Here is a 27,455-nt window from a genome sequence, read left to right on the forward strand (position 1 = left end):
AATATATCTATACAAAAGACATTGTATATAATGATATTGATAAATCAAAGGTCTAAAGTGCAATTAGGTCTTACAATTTTTCAAGCTAAAACCCTCTCTGTTAACACGACAACACAGAGTTCGGTAATGGCAACCACAGAAGACAATGGAAAGAAGGAAGGAACCAACTTGCTTGGCTCGCCCACTTTCACAGAGTTGGGAAACGGCCGTTTCAGGTGCGTTGAAACTGGCCACGAGGTCCTTTCTAAGGACATAGCGTCCTACTCTAACAGCAAAAAATGTCGTTTGGGTCTCATCGATTTCGCCTTGTCCAATCGCAAAGCCCCTCTCAACATGTTCAAGCAAGACCCTCTCTCTCGGTGAACTACAAATTCCCTTTCTCCTTTTCTTTCCCACTTTTTCTTTTCCTGATTTTTGTTCCTCCCTGTCTTCAGGCCTTCACGTGTGTTTGTCATACCAATTTTACTTTGTTCGATTAGGTTTAACAGAATAATCTCGAAACCTTGCTGAAAAAGCTCTTAAAGTTTTCAACATATGTTTGTAATCAAATGTTGTTTTAAAAATTGTGAATTTTCGACGGAGTTTGTGTGGAGTCTGTTTGTATGAAGTAACAACACAGTCTGGACATGAAAATATGACAACTTTCAAGGGTTACATATTTTTCTGTCCCCATTTTCTGTGTCTGTGGAGTATGTTACTGACGTAGTTGTTTTTGTTCCTCTTTTTCAGTTCAAAGTTGATATGTAAGCTGACTGGGGACAACGTAAATAAGTCTGAAGAACATATCTGGAAGCATATGAGTGGCAAAAGATTTCTCAATAAATTAGGTCAGTGATGTTATGTCTTTTATTTACTCAATATTGGATTAAGAATGATGTCAGCGCTTCAATATTTGAGCGAGACTATGTTTTCCTGCTAGTATTTGCAGATTATGTGATCTGTGATTGAGTATAGATATTGGGAGCTTTGTTTACTGATACATCTTTTTTTATAAACAGAGCGAGAGGAAGAAGAGAAGTTATCTTGCCAAGGAATGGAAGTTGAAGATAGATTAGAGGAGTCAAAAAGTGCAGACGGTGGAGGAAAGGATAAAAAGAAGAAGAAAAAGAAGAAGAAGAATAAAGGAATTGATGAGGAGAGCTTACTGGAGTCAAAAAGTGCAAATGCTGGAGAAAAGGATAGAATGATGAAGAAGAAAAAGAATAAGGACACGACAGTTGAAGAAATAAGATCAGGAGTTAGGGAGTCTTCCGTTGAGGATAGTGACGCAGAAGAGGAAGACTTCTGGATGCCTCCTGTTGGTGATCGGTGGGACCAAGATGATGGGGGAGATCGATGGGGTTCTGAGTCTGAGTCCGATTCAGTGCAGGAAATTGAAGATGGGAATGTAATCGGTATGTATACCCATCATGCCATTCAACATTTATTGTCAAATTAACTTAGACTGTCAATAACAGAGTATTTTTGTTTCAAAGTTGGGAGAATTGATTTTTTACTGAGTTAATTTCCATCTGCTGAACTTAATTGGGATAGCCGGATCATAGATTTTAAATTGTAATGTGTGTCATGAGTTACTGATTCTGAGTGATTCCGAAACAAGCACTTGGCTGATTTATAACTTGACTTCACACCGAAGAGAATGCCTAAGTAATGGTTTGAACAGTGTTGTCAAAACTGAATAACCTCACCAATTCTTTCAATGCTACCAGTTTTGAGGACGGGTTGGGGTTCACATGCTAAAATGCAGAGGGATGGCATGTTGTATGGATTTCTTGTGAGTTTTAGTGCTAGATTCTTGTAATGGTCGATCCACTTTACCATGACAAAATGAAGATGCTCTTGTCCTCTGTCAATGCTTGGGTTTGCATAGCCAATAGATGTGTTCTTAGACAAGACAGTGTTCCAGTTGAGGAGAAGGTTTGACGAGGTTATCATAGGAAGCAGTTTAAGAGTATGAAATAACCTTTGTTTGTAGGGGTTGTATGACAGTTATAGTTGTTCACCTTTTTTTTTTGTAAAATGTTTATAAATAGACTTCTGTTTGTTTTAGTCGGATCATCTTGGAAATATTAGTTTGTGGTGTCTGAGTTATCTAGTGTGAAAGGATACAATTCCCTTGTGTAATCTGTTTTGCTTCTTTTGGTTCAGGAATAAATTCAAGAGTGAACCTTTTTCTGTAGTTTTTCTTATCTTCATCCTGAGAATCCTAACAATTGGTTTGATCTGCTGGATTTAAAACTTATGGTAGCAACCAGTTTTGGTGATGATAGATAGTGGAGCTAGCCACAACTTTTTTTCTTCAAAGTTGGTGAACAGTTTGGGTTTACAGGTGTAACAAACTCCACCATTTAGAGTAAAATTAGGATATGGTAGATTAAAATTAGGAGATGGGCATAAAAAACAAACACAAGTACTCTACAAAATACTTAGGTTCTGTTTGGTGAGTATGCTCATATTGAGGACTTTTTCATATTTGAACAGAGGGTGGATTTTTATTTTGGGTGTGTCATGGTCAGCCACTCTAACAGATGTAAAAGTAAATTGGTGGACTTTGACAACGAAATTTGCTGAACAAGGTCAGGTTGTGGAAATTAGTGGTGATCCCCAGTTGTGAAAAAGCTCACAAGCTCTGATGAAAGGGACAGAGATAGAGGCAGTATCAATAATTGGGGGATAGAAACCAGGGAAACCTGGTTCTTGAAGGAAACACAAAATAATCTGCCGGAGGCTGGGAAGGAAGAGAGTTACAGAACATTATTGAGGAATTCTCTGCCGTTTTTGCTGAACCATAAGGACTGCCACCAAACAGGGCAGTGGATCACAGAATTCCCATAAAATATGGGATAAATCCTCTAAGTGTGCCCTATAGGTACCCACACCTTCAAAAGAATGAAATTGAGAAGCTAGAGAAAGATACGCTGAATTCAGGAATTATTAGGCCCAGCAACAGTCGTTATTGTAGTCCTGTCTTGCCAGTGACGAAAAAGAATGGAAGTTGAAGGTTGTGTTGAGGGCTTTAAATAAGGCCACTATAGCTAACAAATCCCCCCTAGTCCAGTCATTGAGGAACTGCTAGATGAGTTACATTTGGCCCAATTTTTTTTTAAGTTGGATTCAAAAGCTGGATCTCACAAGATTGATATGGACAGGCCAACATTCCTTAGAAAGACATTATTAATCTCTCTAGTCGTGCCTATTGAGCTGACCTATACCCCAACTGTATTCCAATGTGCTATAAATGTAATTTAATAGCCCTACCTCAGAAGGTTTGTCTTAGTTTTTTTATTTATAATATACTAATACATAGTTAATCATGGAAAGAACAGTTGGTGCATTTGAGAAAGGTTCCCAGTATGTTGCAACAACGCAGATTCTATGCAAATATGAAGTGAGTTTACTCAGACAGAGTTAGAAAGGGTATGTGATTTCTGTGCAGGGAGGTAGTAGCCATGGATCCATAGAAAATAAAGCAATTCTACAACTGCCTATTCCTGAGTGTGTTAAGTCTTTAAGAAGATTTCTGGGGCTAACATGTTACTATGGGAGGTTCATTAGCAATTGTGGAAAAATAGCAAGAATTTTCACTCATTTGCTAATAAAAGGGATCTCTAATGGTCTCAACATAGTACTGCAGCATTTGAACAATTGCAAGTTGCTGTCAATACAACTCCGACTTTAGCAATATCAAATTTTGTTCAACAGTTTGTGTTGAGCGTGATTTCTTCAGTGCTGGCTATTCAACATTTTGGAGGCCTTATCTTTTGGGGAAAAATTCAGTGTACACTGACCAGAAAGGCTTGAGATTTCTGCTGGAGCAAAGGTTTGCTGGTTAGAACTAACATGGTTGGCTAAGTTGCTCGGATATGATTTTGATATTGTATATAAACTAGGGGCTGCAAACAAAGGGGGAAATGCTTTATCCAGAAAATAAGAAGCAGGAATTCCAAGTGTTGTCCAACCAACCACTTTGGCAAAATGTGAATTTGATTGATGAGAAGGTACAAGAAGATCCAGTCTTGGGCAAAATTTTGGAAGATTTAGGTTATATTACAAGGGTAAACAGGTCTTGGCACAGCCTTATCCAGGAGGGCGGTAAGGGATTTTTCACACATATACCAAGTTAGCTCAATCTTTGTATTGGATTGATAGGAAAAGAACAATAGCAGAGTAGGTTGCAACCTGTCCTATTTGTCAACGAAGTAAATATGAAGTATTTTCACAGGCCACCTTCATCCCCTGCCCATTTCCAATGCCCCATGGGGAGACATTAACATGGATTTCATGGCAACTTTTCCTAGATTTAAAGGTTTTCATGCAACTCTGGTGGTTATGGACAGACTTAGAGGATGCAATCACACTCATGATGACCGTTTTATTCACATAAAAATTCATATACAACAGGATTTTTTGTCAAAGAAGTACCCAGTTTTTCTTGTTTCTCTGTTAGAGACCAATATTATAATGATAAAAGGGAAGCAAAATTGTGTTATTTGCATTAGAAAGGAAACTACAAAACGAGGAGCATAAGTTTTTTTAACAGAAAATCAGTTCATCACCCCCCCACTTCCCTGTCTCATGAGACTAAATAATAAAAATATTCTCCCACCGCTAACATCCTCCTCACTGCTCATGCCAACTCTGTTTTATAACAATTTCTCCACTAACTCAGCCACCTCAGCTTGAGATTTTCCCTTTCTTATTTTGTGCACATTACACCTGCAAACATTTGGTGTCTCATTTACCTTGTGGACCAGTGGCTCTTTTGGCCCATAAACTTGTTGAGCTTCAACATTCTCAGTTGAAGTTAGCAGTGGGAAATTATTCAGTGGAGTCCACTTTACCAAGAGAGCTTCAGGAAGAAGTTTCTAATTATGTTCCTAATCAGGTTTTGGGTTCTTGCATAATAGCAGAATTAGGTGTTTGGAGTGTGTTGACTTGTTTGGGTTTATAATCCTATGTTACATGAAGAAGCATTCTATTATGTTTTTAGTTATTTATGACAAATATGAGCTATTAGTTTTCCTTATATATGTTACTTTTTATGCATATGCATTTATATAAATATAATTTTGAAGTTTTAGGATCTTGTTGATTTTTTTGCATCATGAGTTACTAATCTTTTACACCATTTTTTATCCTTCAACTTTTTATTATAGTCAGAGTTTGACACCATTGGACATGAGGACATGTCCATGCCATTAGTTTTTTCTTGTTTGATCTGTCATATGTTTTCTTAATTTTTTGAGTATGATAAATATGATTGAGCAGAGGATGTTTTTTGTCACAGATGGGGCTGCTGTTGAGGATTGCGAGGAGTCAGAAGAGTTGTCATCAAGGTATTTTTCTTCAGTATGAAATAGTGGAATGTTATAAGTAGATGTTACTAGCAGTGTCTGGTTTCCTAGACTGACACAATATATATTTAAATTTTCTATTTTCTGCAGGACAAAAAGAATGTCAATAGAAATTGGACCGAGCAGCTTTGCTACAAGAAAGAAGAAAAGTAAGAGCCAGCACACTTAGATTGGTTTGGAAGCCAAGTTTAATCTAGAGAATTACAAGTCAATTTTTATGTGCATGAATCAAACTATGTCAGCCCATGCTATTCGCACATGGGTACAAAATGCATTTTACCATTGAATTTTTTCTTGTTTTGAGAAGCTGCTTTATCATCATATTTGTATTACGAGTAGCATGAAATTGGATAAAATTGCAAGTCTTTAAATTAAGCATGCAATCAATTGCAGGTCAAAAGTTCTTTAAGATGATCGTTCATTATTTTGTGTTGACAAAGTATTTTATTATTATTATTATAATACTTAGCTATTTATAATAATTGTTATAAAAATTTATATAGAATAATTCTTTTATTAGTCAAAATCCTTACATTGACCGATTTTTAAAATTATGGCAGTTTTAACATGAACTTAATATTTTCATAAAAATCCAATTTAATCTACCGTTTTCTGCATACTCCATGTGATCTATAAAATATTAGGAATGTGACTAATCTGTCAGAAAAAAGTGGGAATTAAAGATCAAAATTACAACTCATAAAGCAATCAATCGATGATAAGATAAAATAAAATAAAATTTTGAAAGATATTTTTCGTGCCTAAATAGAAAGTAAATTCAATTTTGATTCTTTAATTTCAATCTATTTTAAATCCTGAAATCTGAAAAATTACAGTTTTTAATCTTCTAAATGTAGTTTTAAAGATCTTTTACATGTTTAAGGAAAGATAATTTAGTTCTTTGAACTGAATGTTTTCTAGTATGATATTGATGCCATTTATTTATTTAAAAAAATAACTACTGATATTATTGAACAATATTGATCTACAAATTTAATATTCATGAACTAACTCTTTTTAATTAAAAGGTTAAAATTAATATTCATGAACTAACTCTTTCTAATTAAAAGGTTAAAATTATGTTAGCTTTAAAACCGGCAGTAAGCAGGAAAAAGAAGAAAGACCATAGATATAACAAAAACATTAATCCATCTTGATTCTCTTGGTTATTCAAAAGTATAGTTGCTTCTATAATCTGCATATCTACATCATTGACAAAAAGTTTTAGGCACCAATCTGCTTTAATTAAATAACTTAAAAAATCGATGAAAATGAAAACCTGGTCACAAATGGCAAATTCCCCTGCCTCAAACAAATTGGTAGCTGCAAAATGATTGACTTATGTGCACGCCATGGAGAGAGATAAGAATCATGAGTGGATTATCAATTATAAAGGATGTTATTGTTTTTGTATTAACAAAATGAATAGACTCAAAAGAACGTGCACGGTGTGGGCCTTGAAGGATAGCATATGTACCTAGCTTCATCAAACTCCGTACACTCACTTAGTATTGTTACTCAAACGCTCAACACCCACTACTTTTATGAGTTCCGATCGTCGTCTACACATGAACCAACTCAATATTCATTTTCCTAGGTACTTTTAGCGTGTGACGATAATTCACCCAAATGGGTTCTGTTCTGCAACAATCTACAAACATTTAACATTGACATTATGCCATAATTAAATATTAGTAAGATTTGGGTGTATGTTAATAAATAAGTGAAACTAACTAACAGGCCAAAAGGCAAGCGTAAGTTATAATGGTTGTAGATGGAATGAAGAAAAGTGTTAAAAAATAGATGGACCGTGGACCCATAAGAAACGTGATTTACGGCTAGATATGGGCCAGAAATCAAGCAAGGGCAGAAGGGAACCCATTCGTCAAAAGACAGAAGAAAAAAAAAGTAAAAAAAAAAAAAAAAAAGCAAGGGGCAAAATAATGATCACATCAAACATGATATTATCAATGGCATCTCGGTGACCCTCCACGTGTTGACAACCCATCTCCTCTTGCACGTTACTTTAAATTATTTTGCAGGCTTTGCTTGGTATCTTGGTGGCAAAGACAAGTCCATAATAGTGAATGAATACGCACAAAACCTTTCATCAATATTTATCTTTCTTTCTTTAAAGAGAAGGCCCTATTCCTCTTCAACCCATATGGGGCGTGCAAGCTGCAAGGACTCAAACACAACAACATGATATTCAATTGATTAATTCAAAGCATGGCATAGTAGATCAAATTCTTTAACAATAGGCTTAAATGGCAATAATTGAAATTTTCAATGGAGACAGAAATGTTGTTGTTTGTTTTCTTGTTCCATAGCGACAAATCTAACATCCTTATTGGGTGTTGATTAAGAAGTGAGTAAGTAACCAAACCAATTAATGAGACGCAACAACCGCCACCGACCTCAATCTCTGCCTTTTACTTCCACCATTTCTAGCAATAACCACCTTTCTTACTCCAATAAACCTCTCATATACTAAAACACAACAACAACAACTTAGAGCGTCAATTAAGCAAAACATCCTATGTATGAACTGTCACCAACTCACTCCTCTCTGAAAAGACAGCTATGTTTATTCCCTTTTCAATATTACCCATCCATCATTCACCAAAATGACCTATTATGTTTCCCAAACCATTATTATCATTATTATTATTATTATTATTACAATCTTAAAGTAAATATCCATTCACATTCACATTCACTTTCGCATTCACTCCTTAGAGGTGTTTATCATACTTAGTGACGAAGTAAGTAAAAGAGTGATTTTGGGTTTTGATTACATGGTTTGATCTAGCTATCTAGCTAGCCACACGTGACATAGACTAGATTGAAACATAGAGGGTTGTTTTATTTTATGTGTTTGCTTGCATAAGTTGCAAAAACCAAATGAGTGAAGATGAACCCTAGTGTGTGTTACCCCACATGCTCACAAACCTTGAGGTTGGGTCTCGGCTTGAGTTCAAACACCCATCTCATCTGCCATGTTAGTATTCTCTGTGACAAACTTTATAGCTGTATTCCACTACTTCACCACCAGTCAACCACTTCGATTAATATAAGAAAATCTTACACATTTTTTCGTAGGATCATGTCACGCACAATCATTCTTTTCTTCACCTTTTTTTTCTTATAATATAATTATACGTTTCGAAAGTTTATAATCGATTAGAGATAAAATCAATCTATAATATATAAATGAGTGTCAGTTTTGTGAGATTATTTTACCATTTCAAATATTCATTTGCTTTCTGTCTCTGTTTGTAAAATAATCATGTTAATGATATATGAAATTTCAAAAGGGCACTTGCAATAAGAAAATAACATAAACAAAATAGATGTGCGTTTCACTCTGCACCAAAGGAGACATGTAGAGAAAATTGTGATGGAAAAAAATAATTATTTGTTGAAGGCTTCTTTAGATTCTTAAACAAGCAAGTACAACAACTAGTTAACTGCTTAATTTATTAAGCTGATGTGCTCTTAATGCTATAACGTGCCGTCCATAAATCCTTAACTGTTATTCATTAATTGTTTCTTTTATTACAAAACACACTCGTAAGGTCACTCTTATCACTTATATTTAACATAAGAAGCTAAATTGCTCCAAAATCTTAAAAATAAACTATAATTCTAGTTTATATTAAAAATTAAAGGATAAAAATATATTTAATTCTGTTTTAATTCATAATAAATTAATATAATAATCATTTTACGCTTATTTAATGAAACAAAGCACTTATTACAAATGATTAGTTTACGGGTTTTATTCATTATCAAAATAAGTTTTAAAACTTTCGTTTTCATCGTAGGTTTTTTTTTTTATAAATTTAAATTGTTTATATTTTCATTTTCGGTAAAATATCTTGATGTGTCTGTTCTCAAGCTAATCATGTAAAGGAGGTAGTGATCTAGCACTACCCGTGGTACGTGAGTTTAACATAAATTCATGAACATTCGCATTTCCTAATGAAAATCAAGATTCCATTACCTGTACAAGGCCAGATTATTTTGTTATATCCCGTTAAGCAACGATAATGTTTATATGATCATGTTGTGGAAAAAGTGTTAAAATAACCATACATTAAAAACAATAATAATAATTATGATCAACGGATCTAGGTTAATAAAATAATCATTAAAATTGTGCTAGGTAACACTAAACGCCCAAGTATGACAGTTAGTAAAGTGAGCATATTAGTATTTTAAATCGTCTTACTAAAAAATATAAAATAACATTAAATAAAGACTATAGAAATAATTATTAACTTCAAAATTTTAAAAGGAGAAGAATAAAATATTGTGAAGTTTGACCAGGTCAAAATCAGAAGAGCAAGTCCAAATCAAATCACGAATTTCAAAATGACAACTCTTTAGATGGTGTTTGGATAAAAACAATAATAATTAAATAAATAAAAAGAGCGGGAATGCATATGAAGAGGGTAGTAACCGAGACAGAGGGCCCTAACACTGGATTCAGAGAGGGACCCATCAGAGGTACCCTCCATCTTCAACCAGCATCCCCTGTCCCAATGTCTACACTTTCTTCTTACTTTCCTTCTGCTCTTCCCTCCATTTACTTGATAATGACCTTTCAAATCTACATTCCAGGGAAAATATCTTCTTTCAATATTTCCCACAGTATCATTAACCAGTCTAGTACCGTTTTTAGTTCATTTATTTATATTTGCTTTTTCACAACTTTACTTTTAAAAGAAAATAACTACTGGCATTAGCATTACTCAAAAATTAATATCAGTCAAACATATTGATGAACTCATGGGCAGTGGCAGCACATATTCCATAAGAAATCAAGAAAAGCTAAAAATGTAAACTCTCAACAGGAGGATGATGGAGATATGGAGGATAATGGAATTACACAACAGTTGCCTTTACTACATATAGTATAACTTATTACATACTATTCTATAAGGAGTAAGAGCTTTTACAAAGAGTTATGGGCAATCTTCCAACACTTTTTCTGCCAGCTAGACTTTAACCCCCTTCTAACACAGCAAGCTCTAACCCTTCTTCCACAACATTAATTTAACATGGAAGAAAACCAACCCCACTTATTACAAAATAATAAATATATTCTTAATCAGAGATAAAACCCTTCCCCTAAACTGCTATCTTTCACTGTTTCTTCAACTAACAGATCCCAAAAGCTGCATCTCTCACAAAAACCGGATGTTTATTGCCACTAAACTACCCAAAACACATTCTTGAATATCATCTTTATATTATAAAATTTAAACTAATAAACAACTTCCCTACGATTTTTTCACTAGATTGCTTTCTTCGCCGAATTTAACTTATGGAAATTGAATCTTTGTTTCAACTATCATCAAAGTAGTCAGTACGTCCATTCTTGAGGCAAGCGAAGTTCATGGTTGGCAGCTTCCTCTCGCCGCATGCTGAACTTCTGTTGAAGGATAAGAGCATTTCTCCTTGCTAACAAAGCATCTACAAGAACCCCAAACTCAATCATGTTAGCAGGGGAAGAACTCAAGTTTAATCCAAAAATGTTTAAATAGAAGACCCACTTACCATAGTCCGGCCCGAATGCACTAGAGATGCGTTGTTGGCTAGCGGCATTGATGTCATCAATGTTGAGGTTCAAAGCATGGATAACCTTAGCTGGGACCAGAACTGGAGCAGCACAACCTGTTTCAAAACAAAAACAAAAATCAGATAACCGCTAAATAAGCAGAAACGGAGCTTAATAAGGGGATTCAGTAATTTACTTGTTTTCTTGCGAGATTCCGGTGGAGGTGCCCCGTACTGACGTGGCAGGAAAACCCCTGTTCCAGCGCAACCCTTTTTGTTAACAACGCCAGATCCAGCTTGCAAACCGGGTCGTGACCCTGATCCGAAATGCGAAACCTGCTGATTCTGGGGCTTCGCTTGAAGAGGACGGCGCCATGCAGAATGGGGCAAGGTGCGTATGCAGTTCATGGCTTCATAGTCATACCCAAAATCACGCAAGTCACGTACTCTGTTCTGAACTTGTGGCTGGTGCTGCTGGGTCACCCAAGCAACCTTCTCTTGCCTTCCCCAAACCGAACCACACTGCTGCTTCAGCATCTGCTCCGGTCTCACCTGCGGGTACCGAGCCTACACAAGGGGAAAATAATGTAAACACCCGATTCCAACATGCAACTTCTTTAACGCATTTTTACAAACACCTTGGACACGTTTCTAAATAACTCACCGGAGGACCGCCATGGTTCACGAAAAACGCATTCTCCGCGACTACTGGCGGAGAAACACCCCCAAAAACACCCCCGTTCTGAAACTCAAACTTCGAAGAGACTTCGTCGTTCATCCTCAACCTCGCAACTTGCCCTGCGGCCGCGTACAGTACATCCCACGCATCATTTGTAGGCTTAAACGGCGTCGTCGTTGGCGAAGGAACACGAGAAGACCCGTTGGGACTCCCGTCGCCGGAACCGCCACTCCGACCGGACCAGCTTCCGATTCCACTGAGTATAGACTGAGGCGAGCCAGCCAAACCCCGAGCCATCAGTTTCTGACTCTGCAAAAACCCCAGAAAAACAGCGTAAGCTTACCCGAAAAGAAAAAACAAGCAAAAAAAACAAAAGGATCCGTGACGGTCATCGTTACCTCAGTTTTTTCAGCGTTGCAGATTGGAACAGTGAGCATCTGTTCCTTCCTGGTGTCATGAATCGATGCATGACCGAGGCGGCGAGTCAAGCCAGCAAAGAAGTCCTCCTCGTCGCTGCTCTCGGTCCCAGTGGAACCGGACTCAACCGGTTCTACCCCAGGCGAGTGAAACTCGTAAGGAAACTCGGAGGGGAAGGGAAACGCGGCGTCAAAGTCAGCTTCATCCATGGGTGAAAGTGAAGGAGTGAAGGAGTGAAGAAGGAAAGAGGTTTGAGAGAAGAAAAGTAAATAAAAGTGGTATGAAGCCGTTACGAGTTACGAGGGTAATGAAGGGGAACGAGGAAGCTGAAGTTGCTGGTGGAGGAAGATTTAATAATAACACAGCTGTGTGTGCAGAGTGGGACCCACACTGCGAATGAAAATAAAAATTAAAAAAAAAAAAAAGATAAAGTAAAAGAGATGGTTGTGTTGTTGTGATGCGTTGGAGGATAATAGAATGTAAGAAGACAAGTTGCTTTTATTAAGGTTTCAGGGTCCCTTTTAGACACTTGAAAATAAAAATATTGGTGTGTATGAAAATGAAAGAAAGAAAGAAAGAGAGAGAATTGCAGTGGTTGTGGACATTTGTCCTTGCATGCATTTCACCTGCCATTTGTCCACTCCGTTACTCTTAAACAAAATTAATCTTTCAAATTAATTAAGCGCCACATTTTCCATCATTCAAAAATAAAATTTCAAATTTTTAGACTCACCTAATTCCTCTCTTTTTTTTGTCCCTACCTTCTTTTGGAAAATTTTGGACTTTCCCAACATTCACTTCAAATTTTAAATTCTGTAAATTTTTATAACGATGAGGTCCTTTCGGTAATCTTCCTCCACGCTGCTCTTTTTCCATATCAGACTTTTGCTTCGAAAATCTCTCAGTTGTGCAATTCCACGAAAATAAGTCCCGAGGTCGTTAAAAGTTTATATGCGAGTTACACAGTTTACGCCTTCCCTACAAAACAAATCCATAATACGTTTTCGAAAGCTTAAAAAAACAAAGATTATGTCAGAAAACTGCCAGGATTATGTTAAATTAAATACTTAATTGTAAAATATTTAATAAAAATGTTACTGAAATTGATGGTTAGGTATTTATTACTAATAGATATGAAGTCACAAGTTCTTCAAAGGATTGAATTTGTTCTTTTATTTTTTGTATATTTTCAACATTAAAATTAAGTTTAGTAAAAACTATTAAGAAGAGAACATAGTTAATTGAGATTAAATACAAGATAGTCTTGCTTGGGTTGTGAAATGATGTAATACAACTTTGACACTGTTAGTAATATAATTGATAAAAAGATCAATTTGAAATTAAAAAATGTAAAGAATCAAAACTAAACTAAATAATAAAACAACGAAACGAATGCACATTTAAATTTATAAAGTCTTTAGAAAAACTATAAGTATATTTTATATAAAAAAAAATACTTAAAAATGTATTTAAAGGAGTTAGTAAACTTAAATCTATATCCAGTATAAGACACGTTAAATTAAAATAATAATAATAATAATAATAATAATAATAATAATAATAATAATAATAATCTTTAAAAAAAAATGCGTTAAAGGGAGCATGACTCTATCTTGGTTTTTTTCTTGTTGGGTCATTTTCAAGTCAAAAAATGACAATTTTAAATGACAACAATTGCCATGAATGAGAAGTTCAAAAACTGTATTTATCCTCTGTGGTGTGATTAGTAACTTGAATGTGAATAATGCATTGATAGTATTGGTATAAGAAGATGGTGCTGAATTGCATAAAAAAAATTAATTATCTTTTAGTTACAAAATATGTGCAAAATCACCATCATTTATTTAAAAGTTTACTTGAATTCAGAGACTTTCTTAGATTGAGTATCGTGATATATTAACAACTTTTTACAATAATTTTTTTACAGTTTTATTAGTTTATTTGAATTTATTTTTAAAGTAATATTTATACCACCACGTTATAAAAAATATTAATTTTTTTTTTCTGATATGTTACTATTATGAATAATTTGCGAACCTGTTACGTTTAGTGTAGCTAAGTTGGATTATTGTTGTGATATTTTCCACCGTCATAGATTCGTATTTTAAGCTAAGCAAATGCACACTGTCACATGTGACAAAAAAACACATCCGAATTTTTGCTTCCGACACAAATAGATTTACAATTAAAACTCTTCCTTCTCTTCAAAGGCACGATTAAATCAGTGGGCCAAAACAAACTAATCTATACCATTGTCCTACCCAATTTTTTTCCTTCAAATTGTTATTGTATGTGTTTCAAAACAATAATACTGTATATATTTTTTGTTTTATTTATTTTAAAAACAAAACAAAGAGAAATAGAAATATCTTCAAATAAATTCGATCCAAAAAAAACCAAACAGTCTATTAGCTAGTCAACCATCGTAATTGTTTTCGTACGTGATTTTCATGGTTTTAAAAATAATGTTGAGATTAATAAAATACATTTTGAGAAGGAAACAATGACTTTCTAATGAAAATAAATGGTTATGAAACCATGTATTATATTTATATTCAGAGTTTTTTCCTCGGGATTTTTAGCAAAACTAACACTTCTGAAATATGTTAGATTGATTGGAAAAGAAAAATCTTCAAAAATGCATTTAAAATTTTTTAAAGAGGTATTCCATATAAATTATTTGTTTTCATATTGATAAACAACTGCACGAATCCTCTGCTCTATAAACATGCACAATTATTCTAGCTTTTCGTTAGGTAAATTACAAATCATGATAACTAAAACATGTCCAACATTAATTTTTCTCGTATATGTCTTTTTCAAACTTATATGTTAAATTACACCATCTCCATAACCTGTTTGAATCTGATCTCAAAAAGTAATATATTGCTATATTAATACTTGACGGTCATAAAATAAAATCAGGAAATTTAGACTAATTTTAAGGACGTTAAAATGGGTTATTATTTAGACAATGTAATATAAGATTACCATTCTTAAAATTGTATTCTTTTATTTTCAAATATAATATAAAATTACCATTTTTTAAATTATATTATTTTAAAATTGTAGTTAACCAAGTTGGTCAATCAAATCGATAGAGTAATGTCAAACTACCATATTAATATTTAAAAAAAAAATTCAATTACCTCGTCAAATTGATGAGAAGTTAACATGCGAATTTGAATTTATTTTCATATAAATATCTTGTGTGTAGTGAATATATTTTCTTGTGGCTATTTGGATCATTGTCTTTTTTTATGATGGAAAATTTTCATTGAAGAAGAGAGAATCCTAAGTAAGATCTATTTAAATTGTTTGTGATATACAAACAAATAAAATAATGGACAAGTTATGAATTGATGCATTATATATAAAATGATTAATGTTAGAAATGGTTTTTGATGGAAACAAATTTTATAATCATATGATATTATATATTATTGATCCATAGTAAATTGATATTGAGATAATGTATAGAATGTAATCACGATTCATAAAAAAAAAAAAAAAAGTCTAAAAAGATTGTAAACACTTTGATGGAAGTGGAAAGAAAGGGAATAGATTTATCTATCAAGTGTATCAAAAGAAAAGTTGGAAAATGTTAAGTTATTAAAGATGTATATATATGATGTATTAAAAAAAAAGAATTAGTATATTTCATAAAAATATCTACTTGAGTCCAGACAAGACATTAATAAATCATTGAAATTGAGAAAAAGAGATGAGGAAGAGATAGAACATTCTGTTTGTGATTGGTCCGCTAATGTTGTTATTGTGAAGGTTATTTAACGAAAGCGTGATTAGTTAAACAGGAAGTGGGCTATGCGGCGTGATCTTTGACTGTTGCTTTAATTAGCCCACTCTAGTTACAAGAAAAAGAAGAGACATAATCATTGTGACATTTGACTCATAACTATGCATTATTACTGATTATTACTTACAGCTCTTTATTGGTTCCTGCTGTCACTGCCAAGTAAGAAGCTGAAACACTGTAAGATGGTAAAAAACCTCAGAAAAACATCCTTATCCTGTGTTTTGTTACCACTTCGCTGACATCCAAACTTCAATAATCACTTTATCTTCTTTGCTTACTCCTCCTAACATAAAGGTCCCATGCTACTTACTACGCATGCTCACCTCGTGATTTCTGAACATGCTAACCTAATACACGCACGAATACGCCGCAACCCCCAATAATAGCCTCTGCCTCTTTCTCTTTTTCCTTCCACACTCTTTTTTCACTTCCTCCATTACATTAATCTTCCTAATGCCATAGAGACCGAATCAATAAAACAAATGTTATTTTAATTAAGTTCAATATAATTAAAAAGTAATAAATTAATTAAAAGTTTATCTGTTTTGTTGAAAAAAAAATGTTAAGAGATATAAATCGTATACTTTCATTGCGTGTTGTTTTTATTTTAATTTTCAAAACAAAAATCTACTGTGAAAAAATAATTTTGCTCAATTTTTCGGTGTAATAAATGCATCATTAGTTAAGGTAGATTTGTAATGGATTATGTTCATGATGAATAGTATTATTCATGGTCCAATAATTCATTATGGATCACATAATAAATCGTTTGGGTACATTACATTGTTACGTTTTGGTTTGCACAATTAATTATGAAGCATACAAAATAATCAAGTAACTCGTTTAAAAAATTACTTATTTATTTATTTATTCAAATGCGTACTTGATTATATATAATATTTAAAAATACCTTAAGGTAGGTTAAACATATAAAATTGTTTCCATTTAAAATTTCTGTAGATTTGACATTAGGAAATACATACATACATATATATATATATATATATATATATATATATATATATATATAATTTATTTTCGAATATTTCTATTCAAATTATTCATTAAATATATGTCAAAATAAAAAAGTTTTAGTTATTTTAAAGATTAAATATATTTTTAATTTCTAAATTTTAACTCAATTAACTTGTGATTGTATTCAAATTTTGATATAGTTTGCTTTTTCAAATTTTAAATATAAATAGTTATATTATTGTTGATCTAAATGTGTTACATTTTTTTAATACGTCAAAAGGTATTTCAATCTCACGATTGTGAATTTGGTATGGCAAACAATTTAATATTTATATTAACTCATAAATACTTGTTTCCACTCTTGTTATTGGTACTTTATGACATGATATAGATATATAATTTAAGGGTTAAATATGTTTTTAGTCCTGTATTTTGGAGCGATTTTGGTTTTAGTCCATCTTTCAAACTAAAGTACAATTTAGTTCTTCAACTTTATAGAACTTTGGTTTTAGTCATTTTTACCAAATTTTTTTAATTTTATTTGTTGTTTTAAGCACGTTCATTATAGTATTTGGATTGTTTACATTGTTTGACACATTTTTGCTTCAATGTTAACTGAGAAATGTGTTTAAAACGGTAAATAAAGTTAAAAAAATTTGGTAAAAATAACTAAAACCAGAGTTTTCTAAAGTTGAAGAACTAAATTGTACCTTAGTTTGAAAGAGGGACTAAAACCAAAATCGCTCCAAAGTATAGGGACTAAAAACATATTTAACCCTATAATTCAACTATTCTTAATTTCAAATTCAATATACAATTCTAAATATTTCATAACAATTCATCGTTTAAAATAATTATGTTTACATTATATTACAACATAATCATCACAAAATATATATATATATATATATATAGGTTGTTAGACTCAAGAGTTTACTTAAACTCGTGAGAGTCCAATAAACTCGATTTATAAACTTGCAAGAGTTTACTTTAAGAAAAAAAATATAAAAAAATAAGTCTTAATTCAAAAAATTAATGTAAATGTAACTCTCTTTAATTGAGCATGCTGAGTTTCTGCAACTATTTTGATAATCAAATTTTTCATTTCATCACAAATAGAATCACGAAGTTTAGAATCTCCTTACTTGATGTTTGAATATAAACATTCTTTCACTCATGGTCTTTGAACAATAATGACATCTAACTTTATTATCATTGCCATTAATATCTATCTCGTATTCTTATCCGATATATCTAACCTATTCTTAAAACAATTTTATTTATACTTATAATTGATGATGCTAAAAAAAATTAGGATCATTCTTGTGCATTACGTTCTAATTATATTGGTTTTTCATTACAAGCTTGAAAAATGTTATAAATAAATACCATGTTTATAAATTAAAAAGTAACTAAAGGTATTTGCTAAGAAGGGAACTAGTGCATGTCCTCACTGAGTTCTAACTCATAACACTAACATTGGTTTTAAAAGTATATCTTAACTTAGAATTGACACAACAAAAAATGTAGAGGGTGAACACATGCTCATGGTGACAGCAAATAGCAAACGCAAAGTGACAACAACCTAAACAATGACATTAGACGACGACGACAAATACATTATTAACAAACACGAGAGACTAGATTAGAAATAAGGATGCGTCGTGCGAGAGTTTGTGAGAAGGTGATGTGTGAAAGAGTTCAAAAGAAAAAATAGCTTAAACACAAAATGTCCTATGAATTTATATGACTATTTTTTAGTTTAAAATTATTTATCATAGATCTCACACACATACCTATAAACTTGTAAGTATACACTTATTTACGATGTCGGAAAAAAAAAACCGACTTCGATTCGAATAAACGATTTAATTCACAAAGTTGATAATCAAACTAATGTGATTTAAATTATACATTTCAAAATTTATATCTCGAGTCGTCTACATAAATTGTCTCGTAAAAACTCATTTCAAAATTTATATCTCGTCGTCCATATAATATGCTAAAACATCAATTATGTTTGCTTAACAAATTAAATTTTGTATCTAAATTCGTTCATCCGCCGATTGTGTTGCTTTACAAGTGACCTACTTGTCTAAGAACTAACATTAACATGTCTGTCCATTGAATAAAACTTTTACATATTACTAAATTGAATTTTGCCCAATAATATTATGATGTGCTATGACTAAACTCGTTCAATTTCCAAATTAATAAATTTTGCTAAGTAAATAAAATTATAACTCAGCCCCTATTAAAGAGAAGAAAAAAAATCAGATTTGTAGAATTAATAAATTATAAAAACCATTTAGAGTCGTACACGATGAATATAAATGTATATGATATTGATCACTTTCAGTATTCATGTTTATTAGATTATTGATTATATTCCAAATAAAGTCATAATAAAAAATTGATATAGCTTTTCCATATAGGACTTATTAGTTACATTGTTATATGTATAAAAGAAATTCACATATACAAAAATATTTTTAAATAACAATTAATTTAGAAATTAAACACACTTAATCCTAAATTAGACACTATTTAATTAACTAAAAAGTATTGTTGTGTGTAATTAATAATAGAGACCAATGATAATAAATATTTAAACTTTTGATAGTTAATTATAAAGACTAATTTAGAATCTTATTCTTCTATATTAATCACAAGTTTTTTATTAATAATTGAGATTATTTTATGCATTATAATTTTTAGTTCATAATATAATATCTAACTTAATAAACATAATAATGAATTGTTTTTTATCTCTAAATGAATTATTATTTAACGTTTTATTATACAGTAAAAAAATTGTAATTCTTTTAATTTCAACGAAAATTCGCATGTACAATAAATGATTTTACAACTTTTAATAATATCTCTTAACTTTGTTCCATAAAACATCAGGTAAAGAAATACAAGCAAATAACATTTTTATTATGGAAAATAAATATTTAACATATTTTGTAAAAGGAAAAAGGTCAAGATTTCCCAGTTTTTATTCTACGAATAAGTAATACATATTTAATTATTCTTATTAGTTACTGATAGGAATGAGATACTCGGTTAGTTTATATATATTATAAAAACACGCATACATACTTTAATTATTTGTATAATTTATTTTAATTTTTAATTTTAAAATATAATTAAAAGTAAATAAAGATATAAAATATGTATAAAAATAGAGAATCTATATGAACACGCATTCTGTTGACTTTCAGTGAGTGAGAGTTTACACAACAATAAAGTTTGAAATTTTGACTTAAACGATTTTACAAAACGAAACCCATATATATTAAGAGTTTATTTATTAAAAAAATATTTTATCCTAAATGTATATTTTTTGAGTATTTGAAGTCTAGAAAACGGCATCATTACCACTTAAATTATCTGTAAGAGTTATTAATTTATTATAATAATATGGTAAACTGAAAATAGGTTTATATTTTTGGATGAGATACGTTATTGTTTGAATGATATGATAGTTATGAGTAGAATAAAATTATATTTTGAAAATCTAATATTTAAATATATTTAAATGGGATGTTACTAGTGATGAGATTAAAGAGGTGACAGTTACGTGTAATGGTTTTAAAAATAAAAAAGAATTGAATAGAAAAAGGAAGGTGTGGTACCTGCATTCATTGCAGCTAATTTCTGCGTAGTCACAGAAATCCCGTGAATCAAGCCATGGCTGACGTGGACTAGTCGTACGTTACGTTACGTGGGCATCGATGCATCTTCCTTGGACTTCAACCCAACCTTCATTTTCCTTTATTCCATTTCCCGCCCAATTTCATCTCATTATTTTATTATTATTTAAATATATTAAATAATTTCTTTCTTTACTGTATTTCTCGATTGAAAGTAAAATCATTATACTATAACAGTCAACCGTTGCTTAAAAAAGTGTCAATTAAAATAATTTGAATAATTGCATTTTAAATCTTTTCAAAATTAAACGTATTTTTAATTCTATGTTTTCGTCTTTTTGTAGATTGTTTTACTCTTGCAGCACTCTTTAAATAAGTAGGTTAAAACAAGTACACATCAATTTTTTATTTATTTTTTATCAAAGTTAAATTTTACAAAAAAACAAACATGATCAATTCTAATTCAACATGCTATTATATAAGATAGGTTATCATTATTTTTTCACTCATATTTCTTGACTTCTCTAACTTTTTCTGATTTATTAATTCATGTTAAACGAGTTTTTAAATGTTAATATTCTTATGATTAAAAAAAGTTGTTTAAATAAAATAAATATAAAAAACACTGACACGTGTATTTCTTTTATAGTATAATAAAAACAAAAGCACACATTTTAGAATGTATTGAAAATATAAGTATGTAAATAAAATTCATTGTGTTTGGTTTTTAAGGTGATTTCTCATAATTAATGTGAATCTTTTAAATATATTTTTTTATATCAAATTCTAAACATTCGACACCGTTAATAGATTACCGATAAAAAAAAATCTTTCTAAAAAACACCTACCGGAAATGGAATAATACACTGTAATCGTGACATCAAAGTAAAAAAATAAAAATAAATTAAACAATGAAATGGAAAGATGGAAATGTAATTACAATAAAACTTTAAGAATTTCGTTGTAATTTACTATAAATTGCCGCAAAGACATAATTACAACCTAATCAATAAGTTAACTTTTTTTTTGTAACATGAAAAATGAAAAAAAAAAATACATGAATAATTACAACAAATATAGACTTGAAATTTGTTTATAAAACTTTATTGGGTGGGCAATACATTTTATAAAGGCGTTTGTTTTCTATTAATTCGGTGAAATCCCATGAAATTGGGCAATGAATCTTGAAATATGGTTTTGAAGTTAATGATTTTTAAATGTAAAATTTTAAAATCATTCAAATTTTTTATTAGATGGTAATTTAGTTATTTTTTCTATTATTTAATTACGAACATTTTCAATATCATGCAAACGAAGAAAAAATATTAATGTTTCGTTCAATGAAAAAAAATATCATATGATTTTATTCTTTACTTTGTCACCTAAAGATTTTGTAATCAAACCTTAACTAAAGTTAGATATGAACTAAGTTAAAATTCACAAGTTGGTATAGAGTATTACTTCAAATTAGATATAGTTGAAAAATAAAAAGGATAATGATACTTAAACAACATTTTTTTTTACAATATTTAAATAGATCCAAAATTATTCCAAAATTAATAATAATAATCATAAACACCACCATTGACCAATCACAAAATGACACGTAGATGATGTTTAAATGTTGTCAAAAAAATATTGCCTAAGTATCATTATCCAAATAAAAATGCAAGTTATTATAGCACAATAAAAATAAACTTATTTCAATGATTTTGATAGTCACATTATGAGAGAAAGTACATGAGAGAACAATTAGTCCTCACCGTGAAGATCAAGTTGCTCCAATTATGGTCGCAATAGAAACTCTATAACATGCATGGTTTAATGGTATGCACACACCTTGCTTTACTTTTTTTTTTTCTGATTTATACAAAAGACAAATTTCTAATAATTACGAGTAAATTAATTTTAATCTCAACAATTTCCTTTTCATGGCCTTGAAAATATGGTTTATATACATAGTTTTCATTATCATTATTATTGAACGAATAATTTATAAGTATACAATGTTTTTTTGTTGTATCTTGAAATTTTCATATTTAACACCATTTTTCTGTTAATTTTTTTATACTTTTACAATGTCATCAATTGACAAAAGCCTTGAGATTTTATTTTTTTTTTAAACTTTATTTGATAGTACATAATAGTTTAAGAATAAGTGAAAACTTGTTATTTAATTTTGCTAGAATTTTTTAAAAATTATTATTTTTTAAATAAGCAAGTCAACACAATTCGCATCATGCCAACATTTTTATGACACATTGAAAGGTGGGTCGGATTAAGTTGATCCATATACTAATTAAGTAAGCTAAGATGGTTAAGCCTAAATTATGATACTATTGTGTTGGCATCATACAAATCTACGGAAGTAGCAAGACGAGAGGGTATTGTAAGTTAAACGCAAAACTCATCAATGAAAAAAAATAAAATCCTATGTTTCATTGATTTTCTAATGATACAGAAATATAATTTAGGTGAAATGAAATTTTTGTACGACATTATTTATAATAAATACAAGTAACTAATTTGATATAAAAAAAATTATGTTAATTTTTGGGGGATCTTATTTTCGACGTGTCATCTTTTAGTTCATTTAGAACATGCTTAATACAAATATTCTATTTCAATGTGACTACTTAGAGTGTTTAATTGGGATGTAATTGATGATTTCTACGTCTTGATTGAAAGTAATTTAGTAATAATTAATTATAAACATGATATATTAATAATGTGGTTGGATTAATAGAAATATGCTCTATCATATTAAACTATGATTATTTTAATGACATTGTTAGTAATAATAGAGAAACTACGCGATAATAATTACATGTTTTAATTTTACTAGTTTTATTATATATATTATGTTAGGATCTTAATATTTGAATGATGTGTAAATATGTATATCCAAACACAATACTACATGTATAGTTATTATATATTGTTATAATTACCGAGTAACATATTATATGGGATACTACAACTATACAAATATTTCATCAAGCTGAATTGAATTCATTGCTTTCTACTAATTAACTCCAACCTTGTAAGAATGACAAAATATGATGAACGTAATACTTTAACTAGATTTTAGAACCTTTTTTTTTTCTTTTTCAGGCACATTTCTTTCTGCATGCATGCAACAATTTTTCTATTATGTTTGTTTTCCATTTTTTCTTTGTATATAAGGGCTTCAATTAAATTTTAATCAAATAATTAATATATTTCGCATGCTTTAATTGAATTTATTTATTTAAAATTAATTTTGTAAATAAATAATTATTTATTGTAATTTTAGTCCTTTTTGAAATTTAATCCCACGTTCCTAAGTTACTCGTGTACATCGCAAACAACGACAGACAATTTATTGCGAAAAAATTATTTAAAAAATGGTTAAAATATGATGGTAGTTGATTAAACTGATATTAAAGAAGAAAGATATTTATTTGGGGGAGAGAATTGGCGCCAAAATAGCTTTGGGTTGGTTGCCTAAAAAGAAGAGAGTGCAGTGTTCTGCTGAGGAATTGCTTCACTTTAACTTTCTCAATAAAAAAAAAAAAAAATCTGCTGCTGTTGCTGTTGTTCTCATAAAAAGCCTGACCACACTACAATACACAAACACGCCTTCCATTTTCCTCTTTTTACATTTCGTTTTCTTCACCACCACACTTTCAAACATTTTATACTACATAATTTTTTATTATCTTAAAGTTATAACATTAAGATAAATATAAAATACAAAATATAATTTACAATTCTTTTACTTTTAAAAGTTTAAGCTAATATATATCCTTCGATAAATTATAGAGAGTTTGATTGGAAAATATTTAATTGGATTTGCGATCATACTTGATCCACATTTACAATCCCATAGTTACTTTTTTTTAATGGATAATGTACTAGGGAGGACGTCCGGCCCTGTACATCAGGGGAGATGTCCGGACAATTAACTTACCGTTCCATAGCAAACCCTTCAGACGATATTTGTTCGTCCGGTTTGGCCGGACGGTTTCGCCGAAAGACGCAGTATCATTTACTGACAGTGAACGAGGAAAGATCAGACCACTAATTAATATCAAACTAAATAGGATTAAGGGCATTGGGCCCAATCTTGGGCCGTGATTAAAGAAGGCTAATCCTCGGCCCATCTGGAAAACTATAAATAAAGGTCAAAGGTAACAGTAGGTAGGAAAATTTATGGTGCATTTATGCTACTTGATAACTTTCTCTTTCTATCTCTATAAATAGAACTGAGGACTGACTTGAGCGTCGGAGTACTTTTAGCACGTACCCGGCCGGTCAAGACGAACAACAGGAATCAAGACCCAGAGTGAACGGAGGTAGAGCTTCAAGTCCGGAAATTGTAGAGGAAGATCCCACCGACCCGAAACATTTTGGCGCCCACCGTGGGGCCGAAGGATTATACCCAATGGTGACCACAAGAAACACTAACACTGAGGATCAGGCGGAGATGTTGAGGATGATGGAGCAGAGGATGATGGAGATGCAACGAAAGCATGAGGAGGAGATGACCACAGTGAGAGCGGAGTATTTGGCCCAGATTGCGAAGAGTAAGAACGGGGGGACTGAAGGTGAGCAGGGCGAGGGAGCAGGAGAGAAGCGGACACCATTAGAAGGGGAGAATAGTAGTGCTCATGCGGAGGGAAGAGAGGAGAGGGGGAACAAGGACAGCCGATCACTGGTAAACGTGGAAGAGTCAACCACTATGGTGTCGTTCGTACGGGAGATTATGGAAGTGCACATATCGGAGCAATTCGTACCTCCTCAGTTCAAGATGTACGATGGGACGTCCGACCCGACCGCCCATGTTAAGTCATTCATCAACACCATGACTTTCTGTACCGGATGTGACGCCATTTGGTGTAGGGCGTTTTCTTTATCCCTGGAGGGAGAGACTTTAGAGTGGTTTAACTCGTTGCCAGTCAACTCCATTGAAAACTTCAAGAGTTTGGGAGAAATGTTCAAAAAACAATTTGCCGCATGCAATGCGGAGGATATGACGGTGGTAGACCTGATGAACCTGAAGCAGGGCAAGGAAGAATCTTTGAAATCTTTCATGGATCGATACCAGAAAACGGTCCGTAAAGTTAAGGGACTGAGTTTAGAACTAGCCCTCCAATATGTAATGCCCGCATTGAGACCCGGTCCTTTTAAGGATAGTGTATGCCGGAATCCTCCTAGTACAATGGAGGAATTGAGAAAACGGACGGCGGACGAGACCCGGGTGGAGAATATGAAACAAAATTACAGGAGAGAGCAGCAGGAGGCTAAGGCCGAAAAGGGGGATAGTAGAAAAGGTGAGGGTCAAGGAAGTAGGCCGAATGAACCTAGACTTCGCGAGGGGCCAAGGGGTCCCAAATTCCCGCAGTACACCCCCCTCAACGCTCCCCGAGCTCGGATATTACAAGAGGCGCTGAGCACCCAAGTCTTACCCACACCTCAGAAACGGCCAACGCCTCCGGGAGCGGACCTGAGTAAACGATGTCTCTATCACCAAAACTCCGGACATGATACGGAGGATTGCCTGACGTTGAGAGACAAGATTGAAGAGCTAATCTGAATGGGACAGCTGCAGCAATATGTTAGAAGGGAAGACGTCCGTCGGACGGAGGGATCGTCCAAGAGAGAACATGTGAGGCCAAGGAGCCCTCCTAGGGAGCGAAAGAGGGATGGAGAGCGCGGTTATGGTCGGACGTCTGAAAGGCGAAGGACGGATCGGAGAAGCAGGAGCCGCAGCCGAGGCGATGAGCAAAGGAGACCTTTGAGGGGGGTGATTAATACCATCTCCGGAGGTTTCGTCGGAGGAGGGCATACTTCCTCCGCTAGAAAAAGGAGTATCCGGGCATTGAGATCCATACATGTTGTAGACGTGCCGAGAAGAACCATGCTGCAAATCACGTTCACCGACGAAGGTTTTCATGCCCCAGACCCTGACCAAGATGACCCCATGGTTATCAACGTGGAAATAGCTCGCTACGGGATAAGCAGGGTGTTAGTTGATCAAGGGAGCTCGGTCAACATACTATATTGGAAGACCTTCCTGCAGATGGATATCTCGGAAGATCTGATCGTTCCATACAACGAGCAGATAGTAGGTTTTGTCAGGGAGCGGGTGGACACGAGGGGGTATGTCGATTTGCAGACCCGCCTGGGTACCAGAAGGGAAAGTGAAGAAATGAAGATAAGGTACTTATTAGTAGAGGCGAATACGACCTATAACGTCCTCTTAGGACGGCCGTGCCTGAATGCTTTCGGGACCATAGTGTCCACGCCGCACCTCACCATGAAATACCCGAACCACCGGGGAACAATCTGCACTATACGGGCAAATCAGAAAACCGCCCGGGAATGCTATGCAGCCGGTCTGCGGATATATCCACAGGAAAACTGACGAAAAATGTCTAGATCAGAGGTGGCTATGGCTGATTTGGACCCAAGGACTAATACTGAGGACCGCCTGGAACCTCTAGGAGAAACGCAGCCCGTCATGATTGGACGGGATCCCTCGCAAACCACCTCTATAGCCACGGGGATGGCGGACGCGACAAAGAAGCAATTGAGGGCCCTTTTATGGCGAAACCGGGACCTTTTCGCATGGACGGCGGCGGACATGCCGGACATCCATCCGTCTGTGGCGTCCCACAAGTTGGCCTTAGTAAGGAACGCCCGATCAATATCCCAGAAGAAGCGACGAATGGGAGAGGAGAAAAGGAAAACGGTAAACGAAGAAGGCAGGAAGTTATGTGAAGCCGGCTTCATCCGGGAGATCACATACACCACATGGCTGGCCAATGTGGTTATGGTAAAGAAGTCAAATGGCAAATGGCGGATGTGTACAGATTACACGGACTTAAACAAGGCATGCCCCAAGGACTCTTACCCACTTCCGAGCATCGACGTGTTGGTCGATGGGGCATCCGGGCACCGAATGCTGAGTTTCTTGGACGCGTATTCCGGATACAACCAGATCC

At 33.1% G+C, this 27,455-nt stretch overlaps 3 protein-coding genes across 3 annotated transcripts; 2 read left to right on the top strand and 1 right to left on the bottom strand.

Annotated features, from left to right (window-relative positions):
* The first annotated feature begins 58 nt into the window (after nucleotides 1-58).
* LOC106765108 (protein FAM133A) lies at nucleotides 59-5,763 on the top strand. Its single transcript, XM_014649612.2, has 5 exons — nucleotides 59-359; nucleotides 730-827; nucleotides 999-1,394; nucleotides 5,288-5,336; nucleotides 5,445-5,763. The coding sequence occupies exons 1-5, from the start codon at nucleotides 127-129 to the stop codon at nucleotides 5,521-5,523; spliced, it is 855 nt and encodes a 284-aa protein (XP_014505098.1). The 5' UTR covers nucleotides 59-126; the 3' UTR covers nucleotides 5,524-5,763.
* A 4,473-nt stretch (nucleotides 5,764-10,236) lies between these two features.
* On the bottom strand, nucleotides 10,237-12,348 carry LOC106763031. The gene is made up of 5 exons (XM_014647189.2): nucleotides 11,997-12,348; nucleotides 11,584-11,907; nucleotides 11,117-11,486; nucleotides 10,920-11,036; nucleotides 10,237-10,835 (listed from the first exon to the last, which is right to left on the bottom strand). Exons 1-5 carry the CDS (start codon nucleotides 12,222-12,224, stop codon nucleotides 10,726-10,728), a joined length of 1,149 nt encoding a protein of 382 aa, XP_014502675.1. The 5' UTR covers nucleotides 12,225-12,348; the 3' UTR covers nucleotides 10,237-10,725.
* Nucleotides 12,349-24,892: 12,544 nt separating this feature from the next.
* LOC106763307 lies at nucleotides 24,893-26,044 on the top strand. The gene has a single exon (XM_014647508.1). It carries the CDS (start codon nucleotides 24,893-24,895, stop codon nucleotides 26,042-26,044), a length of 1,152 nt encoding a protein of 383 aa, XP_014502994.1.
* The last annotated feature ends 1,411 nt before the right edge of the window (nucleotides 26,045-27,455 follow it).

The sequence above is a fragment of the Vigna radiata genome, chromosome 6 (assembly GCF_000741045.1).
Source record: "Vigna radiata var. radiata cultivar VC1973A chromosome 6, Vradiata_ver6, whole genome shotgun sequence".
Taxonomy (NCBI): domain Eukaryota; kingdom Viridiplantae; phylum Streptophyta; class Magnoliopsida; order Fabales; family Fabaceae; genus Vigna; species Vigna radiata.

Bases quoted from the DNA above. Each gene is read 5' to 3' on its own strand.
- LOC106765108 (XM_014649612.2), top strand. From the start codon at position 127: ATGGCAACCACAGAAGACAATGGAAAGAAGGAAGGAACCAACTTGCTT. The intron at 360-729 runs GTGAACTACAAA...CCTCTTTTTCAG, and splicing joins AAGCAAGACCCTCTCTCTCG to TTCAAAGTTGATATGTAAGC. The intron at 1,395-5,287 runs GTATGTATACCC...TTTTTGTCACAG, and splicing joins TGAAGATGGGAATGTAATCG to ATGGGGCTGCTGTTGAGGAT.
- LOC106763031 (XM_014647189.2), bottom strand. From the start codon at position 12,224: ATGGATGAAGCTGACTTTGACGCCGCGTTTCCCTTCCCCTCCGAGTTT. The intron at 11,908-11,996 runs GTAACGATGACC...GGGTTTTTGCAG, and splicing joins GCAACGCTGAAAAAACTGAG to AGTCAGAAACTGATGGCTCG. The intron at 10,836-10,919 runs GTAAGTGGGTCT...GGGTTCTTGTAG, and splicing joins TGCATTCGGGCCGGACTATG to ATGCTTTGTTAGCAAGGAGA.
- LOC106763307 (XM_014647508.1), top strand. From the start codon at position 24,893: ATGGTGACCACAAGAAACACTAACACTGAGGATCAGGCGGAGATGTTG.